Below are 17048 nucleotides of genomic sequence, written 5' to 3'. Positions count from 1 at the left end.
GATGTTAATCATCTTAGTATGACTGGACCTTAGGAGTGTTTTACCTACATAGTATCATCTTTCACATTTGGCTGTGAGTTCATATCTTTAAACAAATTAACTATACTTGTAAATGAACATTAGCATTAATATTAATGTTTTGTGTTTTTAGACTTCCTGGGAATGAAATTGGTGGGTGAACTGCTACGAATGTCGGGTGCCTTTTTCATGCGGCGTACATTTGGTGGGAATAAACTCTATTGGACTGTGTTCTCTGAATATGTAAAAACCATGTTACGGGTAAATATACCTAATTACCAAACACTTTCTTGTGAAGATTCAGTTATTTTCATTGAAGTTTTCTATTAGATGTCATTAAAATTGTTAGGGTATGCTAAATGGACTGCCCATCTTTTCTTTTTGGGATGTACAGTCTGTTTGATCAGTGTAACTCCCTTGATTATGAATAAATGTAAATCCTTGGTTAAATGTTACTTGGAGAGCTAAAGGAGGGAACGTCGGGGAAAGGAATCAAAATAAATATTTGCTACTGTGATTCCTGCTACTGGGTTATTGGTTTCTTTTTTCTCTCTCTCTCTTTAAGAATGGTTATGCCCCAGTTGAATTTTTCCTTGAAGGAACAAGAAGCCGATCTGCTAAAACCTTGACTCCAAAATTTGGTAGGTCAATTTGCCGATTGCATCATTGTAAGAGAATTAGATTGATCTTGAAGAGGATGGAAAATATTGGGCTTAGCTATTTAATTCTGGTATTTCATAAAATATCATTTCTCTTCTTGCGTGAACATAGTAGCCTTCAGTGTTTATTTTTTTATAGCTGGTATACAATATATTTAAATACATATTTTTTCATTTGCACTATGACTTATAATTTAATTTGATTATCTATCATCAGGTAGTATGAGCCATTTTCCTCTGTTTATAGGTCTTCTCAATATTGTGATGGAACCATTTTTTAAGAGAGAAGTTTTTGACACCTACCTTGTTCCAATTAGCATCAGTTATGATAGGCCATTAGAAGAAACTCTATATGCACATGAACTTCTAGGAGTTCCTAAGCCAAAAGAATCAACAGCTGTAAGTAAATAGCTTCATTGTTAACCATAATATAATTGTTATTAAAATATTCATGCTTCTCAAATTGATGCTTGTCTTTTTTTTTTTGTTGTTGTTTCCCTTTGCTGCAATCCTTAGGGCCTACTGAAAGCAAGGAAGATACTCAGTGAAAATTATGGAAGCATTCACGTGTATTTTGGAGAACCTTTATCACTGCGATCTATGGCAAATGGGAAAATGAGTCGGGGTCCATATAACTTAGTCCCTAGGTACCAAGTGCTATGTTTTAATAAACTTCTGAAAAAAACAGTTCTGAATGTAAAATATGGATGATTATGATTTTAATGATCACTTGGGATTAGAAGTTGGTTTGCTTGTATAGCAAATTAGTGAACAGGTCAGGTTTCTGTTACTCTCAGACTAGGTTTCAGTTAGAAAAAAGTGTGTGTGTGTGTGTGTGTGTACACACATCTGTCTATCTATCTCTCTGTGTATCTTGAGTATAGAATTATGAGACACAAAATATATGCTAAAGAGAGAAGATGAGGTGATATGCTTTTCCTTTCATAGGAGGGAGTCAGTATACTACTAGTTCCCCCCCCCCAAAAAAAACCAAAACGTTATTATTAGGAAATACTTAGTGCCTATGTGCAGAACATTACTGATAGGCCAGCGAAATTATCTGTGTGTTTATATCTGTGGCCTGTAAAAAACAGATCTTTTTGACTTTTGTAAAACACTAAAAGTCCTTAATCCAGTACTATGAAATATAGGAGAGTATGTACTTTTTAATATTGGGGTGGAGAACCTTCAGTCTCGGGGCCATATGTGGCCTTGTAGGTCCTCAAATACAGCCCTCTGACTGAATCCAAACTTCACAGAACAAATCCCTTAATAAAAAGGATTTATTCTGTAAAACTTGGACTCAATCAAAAGGCCACACTCAAGGACTTAGAAGGCCACATGTGGCCTTGAGGCTGCAGGTTCTCCACCCCTGCATGTGGACCTTGCAAAAATGGAAAGGCCTAAGATGACATTGTAGAAGAGCTTGTGCAGAATGGTTCTTGTGTACTTTATGAAGCCGCTTTTTAAAGATAGCGCACAAAGCAGGATCTCTTTCCTTTCCCAAACACTTATCTATTCACATTGTCCTAGGTAGTAATCTCTTTTCTGGCTCTTTCTTTTAGACACATCCCCCAGAAACCATCTGAGGATATGCATGCATTTGTCAGTCATGTTGCTTACAAACTGGAACTTCTGCAAATTGAAAATATGGTTCTGAACCCGTGGAATCTAGTAGCCACTGTATTTCTTCAGAGCTTACCAAGAATGGACTTTGATGTTTTAGTTAAGAAGACTGTCTGGCTGAAAGGTTTAACACAGGCCTTTGGAGGATTTCTAGTTTGGCCTGGTATGTGGAAAGTTTGAACATTGTTTCCCTTTATGTCTTAATTTAAGAAGATGATAATCCTAGATTTGGAGGTACAGAGTCCCTTGAATTAAAGCAGTGGACTCAAAGGCGAAAAAGAATATATTTGTTTTCCTTTCTTAAAAAAATGGGGTTAATAGCTACAACATATTTGCCCCATAGGCTGTTAAAAGACTTCAAAGGAGTTCTCAAACTTTCTACGATCTCTGACTAATGCCTGTTCTGTAAATATTCTTAGGCAGTTATGAACATAATCATGTGAGCATTGAATGTGGTGTAGCAAGAGTTGGAGCTCTTGAAAGGGATTTTTTAATGCATTTCCTAGGTTTGCACTTTTAAGGAATTTAAGGAATTATCCTCCTCGAGACTGGTCATAACCATTTGTATAGGAAGCATGCTTACCATTTAAAATGCTATGCTTTTAAAGTTGGCTTAAGGCGAAGCTAGTTGGCACAGTGGATAGAGCACCGGCCCTGGATTCAGGAGGACCTGAGTTCAAATGAGGCCTCAGACACATAACACTCACTAGCTGTGTGACCCTGGGCAAGTCACTTAACCCCATTGCCTAGCCAAAATAAATAAATAAATAAAGTTGGCTTAATTACATGTGCAGGGATTATCTCTTCAGCTGCAAAAGGAGCACCATTTATTGCAAAAGAAGGATTCACTGTCTAGGCCTTTTTAAGCTTACCATGTAATTAGAAATAACCACTCTTATAGGAAGGCATTTGTTTTCATTTTATCTAAAGTTTCCTTGATTTCTAGCCCTCCCATCTTAAATGTAAAGCTTTCTGTGATATATAGCATGGAATAGAATGAAAAAGAATTTAAGTGCTTACTATCTATCAACTGTGCCAAGCTCTGGATGGCAATACAAATAGAAAAATGACAAAGTTCCTGCCCTAAAATGGCTCACATTCTGATTGGGGGAAGGAGGGGTACAACACTTATAGGAGGGTTCAGCTGAGATAATCAGGGCAAATCAGAATTCCCAACTGAGAGTGAATATAAACAGATGGAAAAGAAACCTACTTACAAGCTTCTCACCTCGTGTATCCTACCCCCACCCCTTCCCCCAATCCCTGCCTAATAAATCATTGTACAATCAAGGGGCACACAGAATCATTTCCTGTCTTGCCACAGACATTTATTAATTGTAAGCTGTGACTTGGACAAGTCAGTTAACCTCTTTTTGCCTTGGTTTCCTTAATTGTAAAATAGAGATAAAAATAGCACATACCTTTGAGGATTTTTGTGATGATCAAATAAGATAATACTTGCAAAATGCTTAGCACAGTGCCTAATACATAGTAGATTCTTTATAAATGCTAGCTATTGTTATTATGATTATCTCTAACAAATCTAAGCAAGCCACCTACAACTGTCTACCCAGCATGATTGAAAGCAAATTGTTTCCTTCACAAGGAATATCTTCTCATCATATAATATCATTAGATGCAAAAAAGAGTGAAACAGATATAATCCTTAACTTCCAGGACCACATCCTCTTTGGTTTTACAATACCACATATACTTTGCTGATGACATTCAATGGGATTTTTATGGGATTGCTTCTTGAACTACCTGTGATAGAGTGGAAAGAGGTGAGAGCATAGAGTCTGTCTTTGCATCAGTGTAAACACATGACTTGAGTTCAAAAATAGTATTTCTTTGGACGGTTTTTTTTTTATCCTGGTGGAACATATTTTCTTCATCATTCATCTTCAGCTGTGTAGATCTTATGATGTGTAGAGGCTTGAGGACCTCCAAATTGGTCACAGCGAACTTTCATTTCCTTCTTAAAGCATTTGTCATTAAATTATAGGATGATAGTACCCCAAGGACACTTAGCAATCAACTAGTCCAACCTCCATGGAAATATACCACTGACTGATAGGGGATAATATAAAGTGTCTGTCCACTCTTAATGCAAACTAGAACATTTACATCTTAGAATCTTTGGATGATTTCTTTCATGAATCCAGGAAGCATGTTTTGAATTAGTACTGGCTTGACATGATACCTCCGTAAGAAGAAATTATGCAAACTTTTCACCTCTTTGATAGGGCACTTTCCATCACTGTTTCTTCCATATACATAAAGCCAATGTGTACACAATACAGATACTGCCATTTGGGAACTCTGAGTCTAAAGTGGCATGCTAAATATGTCTTGTACCCATATTTATTGAAGATATATATCAATCCCTTTTTAATAAAGTTTTAGTTTTTATGTGGGTGTTTTTGTGTTTTGGTGGGTCAGAATGATGGTTGAAGTATGGCATTATTTTTTCCCCCGAGGCAATTGGGGTTAAGTGACTTGCCCAGGGTCACACAGCTGGTAAGTGTCAAGTGTCTGGTCTGAGACCAAATTTGAACTCGGGTCCTCCTGACTCCAGGGCCAGTGCTCAATCCACTGCGCCACCTAACTGCCCCCACTATTTTTTAAAACTCTTCAGTTGAAGAGGTAGATCAGGTGATGAAAAGAAATGTTTTTAAACATTAGAATCAAATCATACAGCATTCTTGGGTGGCTGACGCATCTTTATTTTTATTCCTGGAGAAGAGGCATGACATAAGAACGTGTGATAAATGTTGTAAGAGGCCTTAGAAGACAGAATATGTTTAGAAATCCCTTAAAAGCTTTAAAAATATTCATAAGACCTAAACACAAAATGAGGTCCCTTCCATTTCCTTTTGTCATTTGCCTGCATCCTCTGTCCTTATGTGTGCAGATAATATAGCCGCTGATGAAGTTATACATTCTTCCCTTCTTCTGCATTCTAACATCGTCAATCTTACCAAGGATCAGGTGGTTCTGAAAGAGGAAAGTGGAGAACAAGAAATTGCTGAAGGACTCATTTTCCAGCATATCACTATCCTCATGTGTGTGGCCTACAGGAATCAGCTACTTAACATTTTTGTCCGTCCTTCTTTGGTGGCTCTATCACAGCAGATGATACCTGGTTTCAGGAAAGGTAACTTCCCAGAATGTAATTGTGTCTTTTAAAAAGGTTGGTCCGTGATTTGTAGTGGTTGCAGCCTTCTTGATTTTCTGTCTTCCATAATGGCACATATTTCATTACATGGACTAGGGAGCCTGTGGTACCCATAGCACCTTAAAGCTATGCCCAGGTACATAACCATCTCATTCCTTCCACTTCCAGATTTAGAGTTGCAAGGGCTCTTTGGAACCATCTGATTCAATCCCTTCATTTTGCAAGTAAGGAAACAGATCACTTAAGATGATATGACTTCCATCTGAAAAATACATAAAAGATAGGGAAGTTATCATTCAACCAACGTATTTATTCACTATCTAAGTACCACTTTAGATCCTTTAGACTACAAAAGTCCTTTCCAGTAAGGAGTTTACAGTCTAGGTTAGAAGATATGGTATGCCTAATAGTCATGTCTAGTGACAGAATTTATATAAGTATGTAATGTGCTGGAAAGGACAAAACACAAGGAAGATGAGAGTAGCAAGTGACTGGAGATCCAAAGATCCCTTCTTTCTCCATCAGGAAATCATTGGTATGGGATAACTAGGAGGGAAACATGAGAGACTTCTAAGGAACTTTGGTGAGCAACCTGAAACTTTGTTGATTACAAGTCCAATCTAAATAGAAATGTGGCTGTCATCAGCTGTAATCATTAAAAAAAAAAAACTGGGCTGTACTAAGGGAATTTGGTAATAGATATTTGAGGCTCATGTAAATTTTACCACATGGATGATTTCAACTTCTTTGAGTAGAACTGAATTCTCATTTCTGGGATATATGAGTAAGAGTTGGGACAATGTCACCTTTGAAATGTTGCACTTTATTTCATAGATTGCTTAGTATTTTCTAATGATTTTGTTGGCTGCCTTGAAAAAAAAGAGTATTGTAAACTTTGGTAATGAACTTATTTCCAGAGGACATCTACAGCTGCTTTGACTTCCTACGTGATGTGTTTTCAGATGAATTCATCTTCTTTCCAGGAAATGCACTGAAGGTAAAGCCTTTATAAACACAACAGCATATGTGTAGTTTGAGTTCTGATGACATTCGTTATTTAGTGTGGCAGGGTTCTGAAAGAGGCTAAGCTGTATGTGGTTTATCATTATTCTAAATCCAAGCATCTCTAACTTAGAGAAAGACATGTTCAAATTGACATTGTTCTCATGCTCTCAGATATCTCCACCCCAAGATAATTTGATATAACATTTATAGGAATCTTGAACAAGGAAAAGTTCACAATTGGTTAAAATACAGTTTTTGATTAACAATCTACTCCATCAGTAGTAGTATCCTTTCCTATATTCCAAATACTATAATACTAGAGTTCTTAACTATTTTCTTGTCATGGATTCCTTTGGCAGTCTATGAAGCTGATGGACTTCTTTTGAGAATAATGTTTTTAACTGCATGAAAATAAAATACATAGGATTACAAAGGAAGCCAATAAATAAGTAATTTTTCCCCATCAAGATGGTGGACCCCATTTTATGAACCCCTGATATAGTAGAACAATTATCATTTTATCTTCTCTTAAAACTACTTAATTCCTTCCTTGACTCCCTCCCTTCAAGGAATGAAAGGAGATTCCTTCCTGTTATCAACATGTTCCAGTCCATTCCAACAGACAATGCTGCCCTTAGGTGGGTCATAACTCTCATCTCTTCAGTGAGGGAAAGGCAGTGATCTTAATTTGACAAGAGGTTTTTTTTTTTTAAATATAAGGTTGTTTACCAATCTTTTTTTTATTTTATTTTTTTCCCTTAATCATATTTTATTGTTTTTCCAATTACATTTAATGATAATTTTCAACATTCATTTTTATAAAATTTTGAGTTCCAAATTTTTCTCCTTCCCTCTTCCCTCCCCCCTCCCCAAGACAAGCAAGCAGTCTTATATAGGTTATACATGTACAATCATGTTAAGCATATTTCCATGTTACTTATGTTATGAAAGAAGAATCAGAACAAAAGGGGAAAACCGCAAGAAAGAAAAAACAAGAAAATGAAAATAGTAAACTTCAATCTGCATTCAGACCCCATAGTTCTTTCTCTGGATGTGGTTAGCATTTTCCATCATGAGTTTTTTGGAATTGTCTTGGATCATTGTGTTTACCACTCTTAATCCATTTTTCCTTAGCTTTTGTTCTTACCTTTTATATACTTTGCTAAAGTATATAAACTAAGCTAAAGCGCAAACTAGAAAGGACTTTAGCTAAGTATTTATTTCTTAATATTTTTAGTTGAATTCTAAAGAGCAGGCTATTAATATATTTATGAGTCTAGTATACTTATTGTAAGAATAGGATATCAATTTAAGTTTTCTCATAGCTTCTTTTTTACCTCTTTAACATGAACCATATGACTTGAGAGTTTTCACATAATTTTCAACAATTTTCACATAATTAAGATACTAGAAAATGATCACTAAAACTATACTTGATGTAATTTAATTTTTGAATAGCACTTGAGAATATTGCGGTTTTTAAATCATTATGAACATCCGTTATATCACTGTACAGTGGAAATATTTGTATTTCCACAGGGAAAATGGATGTATTGGTTAATATTTACAGTTGAGGGGAAGCTAGATCCTCAAGAGTTCTACCTTCACTAAATGGCATAGCATTTCAGTTGTTTGTGGAAAAGTTAATTGAGTTAAAGGAAAAAATAAATAGTAAAACCATAATAGTGGGGGAGATCGATTTACCCATCTTAGACCTAGATAAATCTAAACCAAAAAATAAAAAACAAATGAAGGATCTGAATAGAGTTTTAGAAAAGTTAGATGTGCTAGATTTTTGGAGACTGTTTGAATGGGAATATACTTCTTCTCAGCTTAACCACACATTAGGGCATTAAAAACCTTAAAAGAGTTTGACCTTGATTCCTCATCTTGGCAAAAGGGTGCTTGACTGTCCTATTTCTTTGTATTCCTAGCATTTAGCTCAATACCTGGCACATTTATTGTTGTTTAGTAGTTTCAATAGTGTGTGACTCTTTGTGACCTGATTTTGAGGTTTTCTTGACAAAGATACTGGAATGGTTTGCCATTTCCATCTCCAGCTCATTTTTACAGATGAGGAAACTGAGGCAAACTGGGTCAAGTACCTTATCTGGGGTCACACAGCTAGTAAGTGTCTGAGGCCAAATTTGAATTCAGAAAGAGGAGTGTTCCTGACTCCAGGCCCAGTGCTCTATCCACTTTGACATGTAGCTGCCCTTTGCCTGCACATAGTAGTTCATTACCAGAAGGGTAATTACAAGAAGTTCATTACCAGTAGGGTGACTACTGGGTAGTGAATTTTTGGTAATGGAAACCCATGAATCACACATTATTAAAGGGCCTCTCTGTAGGACTCTATGCTCCTTCATTGATTAGGGGACTGAAAGAGTATTGCTCTTTGGGAAAGAATCCCCAGACTCTGTCCTCTAGAAAGTTGTTTGTAAGCTTCTCTTTGTAGGGATGCTCAGCCTGCTTGGTAAGCATGGTTTCATCAAGTGAAAATTTAAAAAGAGAAGGAATTTCATGGGGATGGAGTTGTGTGAGCTAATGTGGCACAAGGAAAGAGAGGCAAAAGAGACCAAGAAAAAATAGTGAGGCTATCTAGGCAATGCTAACAGGCCTAATTAGGATGATGCAGAGACACCTGGAGAGACTGAGTCTTGAAGCTCCAGTCCCTGAGAAAACTGTAGTTAACTGATATACAGACATGGAGAGTAGAAAGACCAAACAGAGAATGCTTGTGGACAATATTTTCTAATATCCCATTATGCATTTAAATGGACTGTATCCTTGTCCTACTGTATTGAGGCTGAAGGGGAATAAAGGAGTATTTGACTTTGTCTCCCTCAGCATGAGGGAGCCACCATCCAGGCATGGGGGCCAAACACACTTGCTACCTTACTCAGATCATCACTATTTACTTCACATTTACCTCAATTAAATGTCATTTGCTTTAGAGTAATATGTCATTTGGTCTGATCTGGTATAGAGGTACACTGGAATAGGAGCTAAGAGCTGTGGTTTTGAATAGGTAACTGCTTCCAAGAGTACCATAAATCTAGTTGTGGCTAAGGAGGTAGCCATGTCAAGAGGGCCCCAGCTTGCCATTTAAAATGGTCCTTGACCCTGTACAAATCCAATGCACTTCTGCAGTGGTGATAATAGTGGCCAAAAACAAGGCAAAAGGTGCTAGGAATCAGATAATTTTTAGACCTTTACTGTTGGTATTCTAAATATAAGGACATTGTTCAGCGACTCGGTGAAAATAACGTTGGAATAATTCAATATCAATCTTAATATTTCAACTAGAAGTGAAGCCAGAAGATGAAGAAATTTCAGCTAAATGGAAAGATAGCTCACAGGTTTTCCTCAGTAAAGCCAATAAAAGAATTGATAGAGTTGCTTTTATCCTTTCTCCAAAGGAAAAATAGACACATTCTTTTTGGGGGACAATTAGTCATCTTAAATTGCAGTGCTCGTAAGAAGCTAATGTGCCAAAACCTATTGAGGAGATAGAGAAATTCTATGAAGACCATAAGACCCTCCAAACTCAATCAACATATATTATATACTTGTATAGCCTCTGTTATGAAGATGGGTAGTGAAAGTTTGAAGGGAAAGGGTGAGGGAAGATGTCTTGGAAATATAGCTGAAGATCAAGAAATGAAGGAGACCCAAATTTTGGAGATGATATAGAAACCTCATAACTATATAATGAATATTTTCTTTAAGAAGAATGTGAAGAATGACTAGGCATGGTGAGCATTGAATAGTGTCACAAGAAATTAAATTGAATCCTAAAATGTAATCTTAACAGACAGGAAATAACTGGTTACTGATGTTGAAGTAATTTTAAAAAATATGTATATTATCTTTTGTTTTTATATGGACTTAATTTCCCTTAAACCCTACATTGTAATAAAGAAAAAAAAAAGGGAGGGGGGAGCAGTTCAATACAGCTAACCAAACATTAACATTAACCAAATATGAAAGTATATGCAGTATTTGACATCCATAATTCTCTCTCTCAGCAAAAAGAAGAAATGTTATTTTCTCAGTTATTCTCTGGGGCCAAGCTTGCTCATTTATTGTAAAGCATTTAAATGGACAGCTCATTTAATGTGTTTAATAGACTCAGTGTTCAGTTTCAGTTTTTTATACTTTCAATTTATATTGTTATAGTTATATACATTGTTTTCTTGGTTCTGCCTGTTTCATTCAGCATCAGTTTATAACAATCTGATGTTTCTCTGAATTCTTCATATTCATTGACTCCCGTAAAATACATTAATATTGCATGACATTCATATACTACAGTTTCATATACTATAATCATATACTACATTCCTAAATTAATAGGCATCTTCTTTGTTTTCGGTTCTTTTTTATCATAAGAAATACTATCAGGAATATTTTGGTCTATGTGGGACATTTCTTTCTGTCTTACTTCCCTAGGGCATATGCCTAGCATTTGGAGCTCTGGGGCAGAGGCTATGGACATTTTATTCCCTTTTTAAAAGCACAATTCAATATTGCTTTCCAGAATGATTGACTCAGTTCACAGGTCTATCAGAAATAAATGTGTGCCTGTATGTGGGAGCCATTTCTTAATCAGCTCTCTATATGTAATCAGGCCATTGACTTGTTAGCGTATTGATGAGAAGCAACATTGAATTTTTTAAATAACATGGCATGTGATTAAAATAATTTTCATTTCACCCATATTTAAACAAACTTTTGTCTTTTAATTCAATTTTATTTCCACTTCCTAATTCATTCCCTTCCTTTGATCCCTCTCCTATCCATTGAGAAGGCAAGAAAAACAAAACAAATATGTATAGCTAATCAAAACAGATTCCTGAATTAACCATGTTTGAGAGAGAGAGAAAGAAGAAAGAAAAGAAAATGTGTCTAAATCTGCACTGTGAATCCATCGCCTCTCTGTTTGGAGATGGGTAGCATGTTTCATCACAAGTCCTTTGGATTTGTGGTTGGTTATTATATTGATCAGATTTCCTTTCCTTTCAAAATCAACAGATTATTCTGAGAAGGCATAGTGGATAAAGGAACATAGGTGTGGGCCATTATAATTTCTTGTAGAAGTTGAAAACAGTATAAATCACCAGTCAGAAAGCCAAAAAAGCCTAGAAATCATCTAAGTCAACAAACCTTTGATTTCCTTGCAGAGTAGAGAAATATGTTGGCCAAAGGTGAATACAAATTCATTGGAAAATCCTAGGGAGGGGGGAGGGAGAAGTAAATTATGAGTAGTGCTCAGGCACTCAAATGGCCTCTCTGATCACATCAGTTCTGAAGTTTCTTCCAATGACGAAAATCTAATCTCATCCATGCCTACCCAAACTGATTGTTATTCACATCCTCCTATATGTTTATCACAGGAAGTCCACCCTATGTACTGGAAGCCTTCTTTGATTTCTGATATATTGGGGGACCGTAGAGCCATAATGAGTGAAGATGATATAGTTATGTTGGAGACAAACCTGTGATTAGCTGTTATGGGGAGGGTGTGATGCAGTAATATGACCCATCTTTCTATCTACCTAGTTAACCTCACAGTCCTTGGGGTGATGCCATGACCCCCATTTAACTCACATCACCACATTTCCCCACTATACTATCTCTTGCCACTAGGTTGTGTAAGTGTTGACCCATCATGTTGACATAATCCAGATCCCAGAAGTAGCTATGTCCCTCACCCTAGCATACTCATACCCTGCTTCCCAGATCACCTTTTGGGTATAATAGGCACACCTCAGTAAGTGGGCTCTGTGCTCTAGGTCAGTGACTTCTCACCACCCCCAACCTACCTTTCTATTTTCCATGGAACAGTGATTTGCATAGGATGACTAGATGTGGATGGGTTTCAACATGCATCACAAATCACATTATTATTTTTGTCCCACAATCCACCCAGTCTTCTGAATTTCCTGAGGGCACCATCATTCTTATAGTCACTCAAGTTCACAACTTTGTTGTCATCCTCTCCTCCACCCTCTTCCTCCCTTTGCATATCCAGTCAATTGCTAAATCTCGTCATGTTGAACTTACATGATTTTTTGTTTCTGTGCCTTTCTCTCTACTCATAGCAAATACTCTGGATCAAATCCTTATAATTTCTTATCTGGACTATTGAAATAGCCTCCTAATTGGTTTTCCTGCCTCAAGTGTTTCCCCTTCCAATCTTTATTGCACACAGTTACTAAAGTGATTTTCCTAAAGTGACCATGTCACTCCCTTATTGACCCTAGGATCAAATAGTATTGCACCTTTGCCTCATCCTCCATTAATTTTTATTTCTGTGTGCTTTAGGATGTACATAATTATTAGTACAAGTAGGACATGTATACAGTTGGTAAATATGTAAATATATACATATCAGGAGGTATGCTCAAATACTTTTTAGCAATAGGAGCACATTATCAAAAGAGGAGACCATAAGTCTAGAAGACCGATTAAGGTGAAACCTGAAGAGCAGGTAGGTGGTATAGTGGATAGAACACCGGCCCTGAAGTCAGGAGGACCTAAATTCAAATCCAGCTTCAGACCAAACACTAGCTGTGTGACCCTGGGCAAATCACTTAACCCCAATTGCCTAAAAATTAAAAAAAAAAAGGATGAAACTTGAAATGATCTTAGATCAGAGTATGCCAAAGATAAAAATTCCTATTTAAGAATACAGAGCCTGGCTATGCTAGACTAAGGGCAGATGTAGGTTTGCAGGTAATGTGGTAGATTGCCTTATATGAATGGCAGGTAAATTTGCTCCATAGGAAACTATAGCAATTTTCAAAATAATAATTTTTTTTAAATTTTGGTTTGTTTCAAAAACCAAACATGCATTTTTAGGGGGTTATCTACCAAAATGTCAACAGGTCTGCCAACTCCCTTTCCAACCATCATTTGAAAGGTTGTGAAATTAACTGTAATGCTGGTGTTTTTCCTCGGAGGAGGAGAACTGGTTGCACTTGTTGAGGGTAGTAGTCCACTTAGCTCCCCAGTTGGCAAGTATAATTTTCTATTTCCTTTTGACTCTTTTCAGGACTTTGAAGAAGGCTGTTACCTGCTTACTAAAAATGAAACCATTCAAGTGACTCCACAAGACATTTTAGTGACAGACAAAGGAGATACTGTGGTATCATTTTTAGCATTACTCTTTAAGCCCTTTGTGGAAAGTTATCAGGTATGTAACTGTTACTATTCTTTCTCTTCTTTCTCCCATCCCACCCAAGATTCTCAGGATATTTTTTCTCAGAATTTCACCAGTGTTCTATCAGATGATATACTTAAATTTAAGAGACTACCAATTCACCACCATTTTGGATCCAGCAGTAGTTGACAAGGGAAGTTTCAAATAGGGTTAGAACCTCTATACATAAATGCCATTTGAGGACCACCTCATTGAAATGCCTCATGTACAGGTTCAAAAAGGACTAGATTTCTTAAACCTTGCCAAAAAGTGGACCCTGAAGATTAGCCATACAAGAGAAAAAGCAGCCCATTTTAAGTTAGGTAGGGGAATCTAAAAACCCTATGGGTATCCTTCCAACTTGTATAGGTGCCTTCTTAAAGTTTTACCTCAGTAAACCTTCTCTTAACCAAAGGTCTAACATCTATATCCAGGCTGATCCATTCACTTTGTCCTTGTGTAGTAAATAATGTGCATGGATGTGAAGCATGCACGTATATCACAGAATCTCAAAGTGAGAAGGGACTTCTGAAGGCATCTAGTCCAAACTGAAACTGAGAATATAATCTACATATAGTCATCCAACCTTCACTTGAAGACCTCTAGTGAGAAAGAACCCTATACCTACCGAGGCAGGTCACTCTATTTTTGGATAACTTCAGTGGTTAGGAACTGTAACCTTCAGATGAGATGAAAGCTGCAGTCTCTGCAACCTTCACCCATTGCTCCTAGCTCTTTACCCTCTGGGGCCACATGAGACAAGTGTCATTCCTCCTATGATTGATCATTGGGTAGTGAGCTCTCTTGGCAGTACCTCTGACTCTTAACTAAATGAAGAGAATGATGATATACTTACTCTGCCATTATGCCACCAAATCCTATGATATAGATATAGTCATTGATGGTGTTTAAAAATCTTTTCTTTCTCTTTTCCCCCACTTAACAATTCAGATAATTTGCCAGTATCTCCTGAAAGAAGAAAAGGAATGCTTCACTGAGAAGCAGTATTTAACTGGACTCAGAAACTATACTTACTATCTTCTTGAATCAGGTCAGTCTCACATTCACAGTTGTGGGTAACTTCTTTCAATGAGTGACCAAAAAGTCCATTGACTTTCACTTGCCCTCTTTTTAGGAGATTGTCAGTGTTATGAGCTGCTTTCTTCTGATGTTCACAAAAACGCATTAGCAGCTTTTGTTCGACTGGGCGCAGTATCGAAAAACAAGTCGTAAGTGGCATGATGTTGCTCATGGTTCTCTGGGCAACAGATCATAACTGATGTGACTTTTATATAAAAATTAGGTAGTTGCACCTAGGTGTATGTTGGTTCATTGTGCATCATGTGTATGTGATTTAGATAAGATAGGCAGATGATACGATGGTATTTGTATTTATTTACATTCAAAGAAGACTCAATTGTATATGTGGTAATGAGTAATTAGCAAAACATGCAAACCTCTTTGTAATGTGGACACAGACTCTCCCTTAATTAGTTATGCCAAGAGAAGAGAATGTTACCAAAAAAAAAAAAGCAAATCTATGACCTATCAACTTTGTATCAAAAGAGAATCATGTACAGTTAATCATCACATATCTTGTAAATAACTCAGCCACCTATTATTTGTTCAGTTAGATTTACATGACAACCCAAGGCTTCTGAAAACTGGACTAGGGACTATCTTGGGCAGTCTGGCAACCAAAAAGTATATCTTCATGTTTTCAGGTTCTCATGTGTGTTTTCTAAATCAGTCCTTCCTCAGAACTAGGGCTCAGTGACCTCTTGTTTGTTTTCTTCCCCTGCCACCCCCATGGAAATCTGCTTTCTGGATAAGATTTGGCAAATTGACTCACTTCAAGGTATAAATGATAGATAACACTTAATGTATTAACCTTCTAAAGAGAATATGCCTTTTAGTAGGTGCCTTGTCCCTCTTAGCTCTAGTGAATTGAATGAAGCTGAAGGTGAGAATTGAAAAACTGAACTGGATTTTGGGAGGGTTCCTGTGAAATGACACCACTTGAGTAATGTCAGCATCATTTATTCTTAAAATTTTCCCCTCAGTGAGACAATTTAAAATTGTCACCATTATACACCACTGATATAGGTATAATATACTATTTGCCTCTTTTTTTGTGTGTGAAATAACATCATTAACTTTTCCTCTTAGAACTGATGAGTATACTTATAAGGTGAATGATGAAGCCACCATAAAGTTAGAAGAAATGCTTGGTAAGTTCCACTTATCAGAAAGTGATAGTTGGCTTTGGTGGCATGTACTGGGAAGGCTCATGAAAAGAGATCACTTGAGATTAGGAGTTATGAGCTGGAGAAAGACTAAACTGATCAAGTGTCCTCTCTAAGTCCATCACCTTTATGAGGAGTCCCCCCAGGCCACCAAGGTGCCCAGGAGGGACCAAACAGCCTAGGTCAAAGCTTTTGTCTTGATAAGTGGTGGGACCAGGCCTATGAGTGAACACTGAACTTCCAGCATGGAAATACAGGTAGAGCCAGTTTCAACAACAACAAAAAAGTGATAGCCTTTTATTGCTATTTATAGTAGGAGGCAATACATAGAGTACTGGACATGTGCTCAGGAAGACCTGGGTTGAAATTCCCTTTTTTGACACTTAGTGGGAGAACCTTCAGAGTTGGCTAAAAATTTCATCAATGTGACGTCAGTCTAGTCATGAGTTTCTGGTACTTAGAACTTACTTAGTTTTAGTACTTAGAACTATACACTTAGGTGTATAGTTCATCGTGAGCCAATACTGAATGTATTTCCAACTAGATAGGAACTTCTAGCATAGAATTTAAAAATAACTTGGTGTGTTGATGAATGAGGTGTCTTCCTTGATTGGAGGAGTAATGCTTAAATAATATAATACATAAGGAAAAAGCGACATGAAAACTTTATTTCATTATTACATGATGAACACTTTCTTGTCACCCTCTCCTTAGGTGGCAAAACACCCATAGGACATCCAGTGACAGCAAGACTTTAACCATGGCCTGCAGTTGGATGAGGAAGAATGTTGGAGAATGACTATTTAAAAACAAAGCAGGAATTCAAAAGAAAATACATTACCTTTCATCACTCTGACTTCTTTGAAAGTATCTAATAAAGGAGAAAAAAGTGTTCAACTGAAGTAATGAGTGTGGGCCTTTGAACTCTGATGCTGAAAATTGCATTTGTATCATCTTCCCTGAGTGTTTTTGAATAAATTATTCTTTTGGATACATATTTGGAAAAAACATACCACAGCTACTATTTCACTACCAACTCTTAGCTGCTTACATAGGGTGTTTCATTTCTGTAGATTTCTTCATTAATAAAATATTTAAATAACAAAAGA

At 36.7% G+C, this 17048-nt stretch overlaps 1 protein-coding gene across 2 annotated transcripts in view; it reads left to right on the top strand.

The window, feature by feature from the left end:
- The window catches only part of GNPAT (glyceronephosphate O-acyltransferase), a 65457-nt gene extending 48616 nt beyond the window's left edge, over positions 1–16841 (top strand). For both annotated transcript variants that reach the window (XM_027859187.1, XM_027859186.1), the window contains 12 exons: positions 152–279; positions 584–659; positions 925–1076; positions 1194–1324; positions 2243–2466; positions 5218–5460; positions 6399–6478; positions 13547–13687; positions 14645–14744; positions 14829–14922; positions 15863–15924; positions 16654–16841. In XM_027859187.1, coding sequence (XP_027714988.1) covers positions 152–279; positions 584–659; positions 925–1076; positions 1194–1324; positions 2243–2466; positions 5218–5460; positions 6399–6478; positions 13547–13687; positions 14645–14744; positions 14829–14922; positions 15863–15924; positions 16654–16697 — 1475 coding nt within the window. In that variant the 3' untranslated portion in view covers positions 16698–16841. The remainder of the gene's footprint in view (positions 1–151; positions 280–583; positions 660–924; positions 1077–1193; positions 1325–2242; positions 2467–5217; positions 5461–6398; positions 6479–13546; positions 13688–14644; positions 14745–14828; positions 14923–15862; positions 15925–16653) is intronic.
- The last annotated feature ends 207 nt before the right edge of the window (positions 16842–17048 follow it).

Source organism: Vombatus ursinus, unplaced genomic scaffold, assembly GCF_900497805.2.
Source record: "Vombatus ursinus unplaced genomic scaffold, bare-nosed wombat genome assembly UNPS02014160.1, whole genome shotgun sequence".
Lineage (NCBI taxonomy): Eukaryota > Metazoa > Chordata > Mammalia > Diprotodontia > Vombatidae > Vombatus > Vombatus ursinus.
Note: the sequence above shows the minus strand (reverse complement) of the source record. Positions and strands in the feature narration are given on the sequence as shown.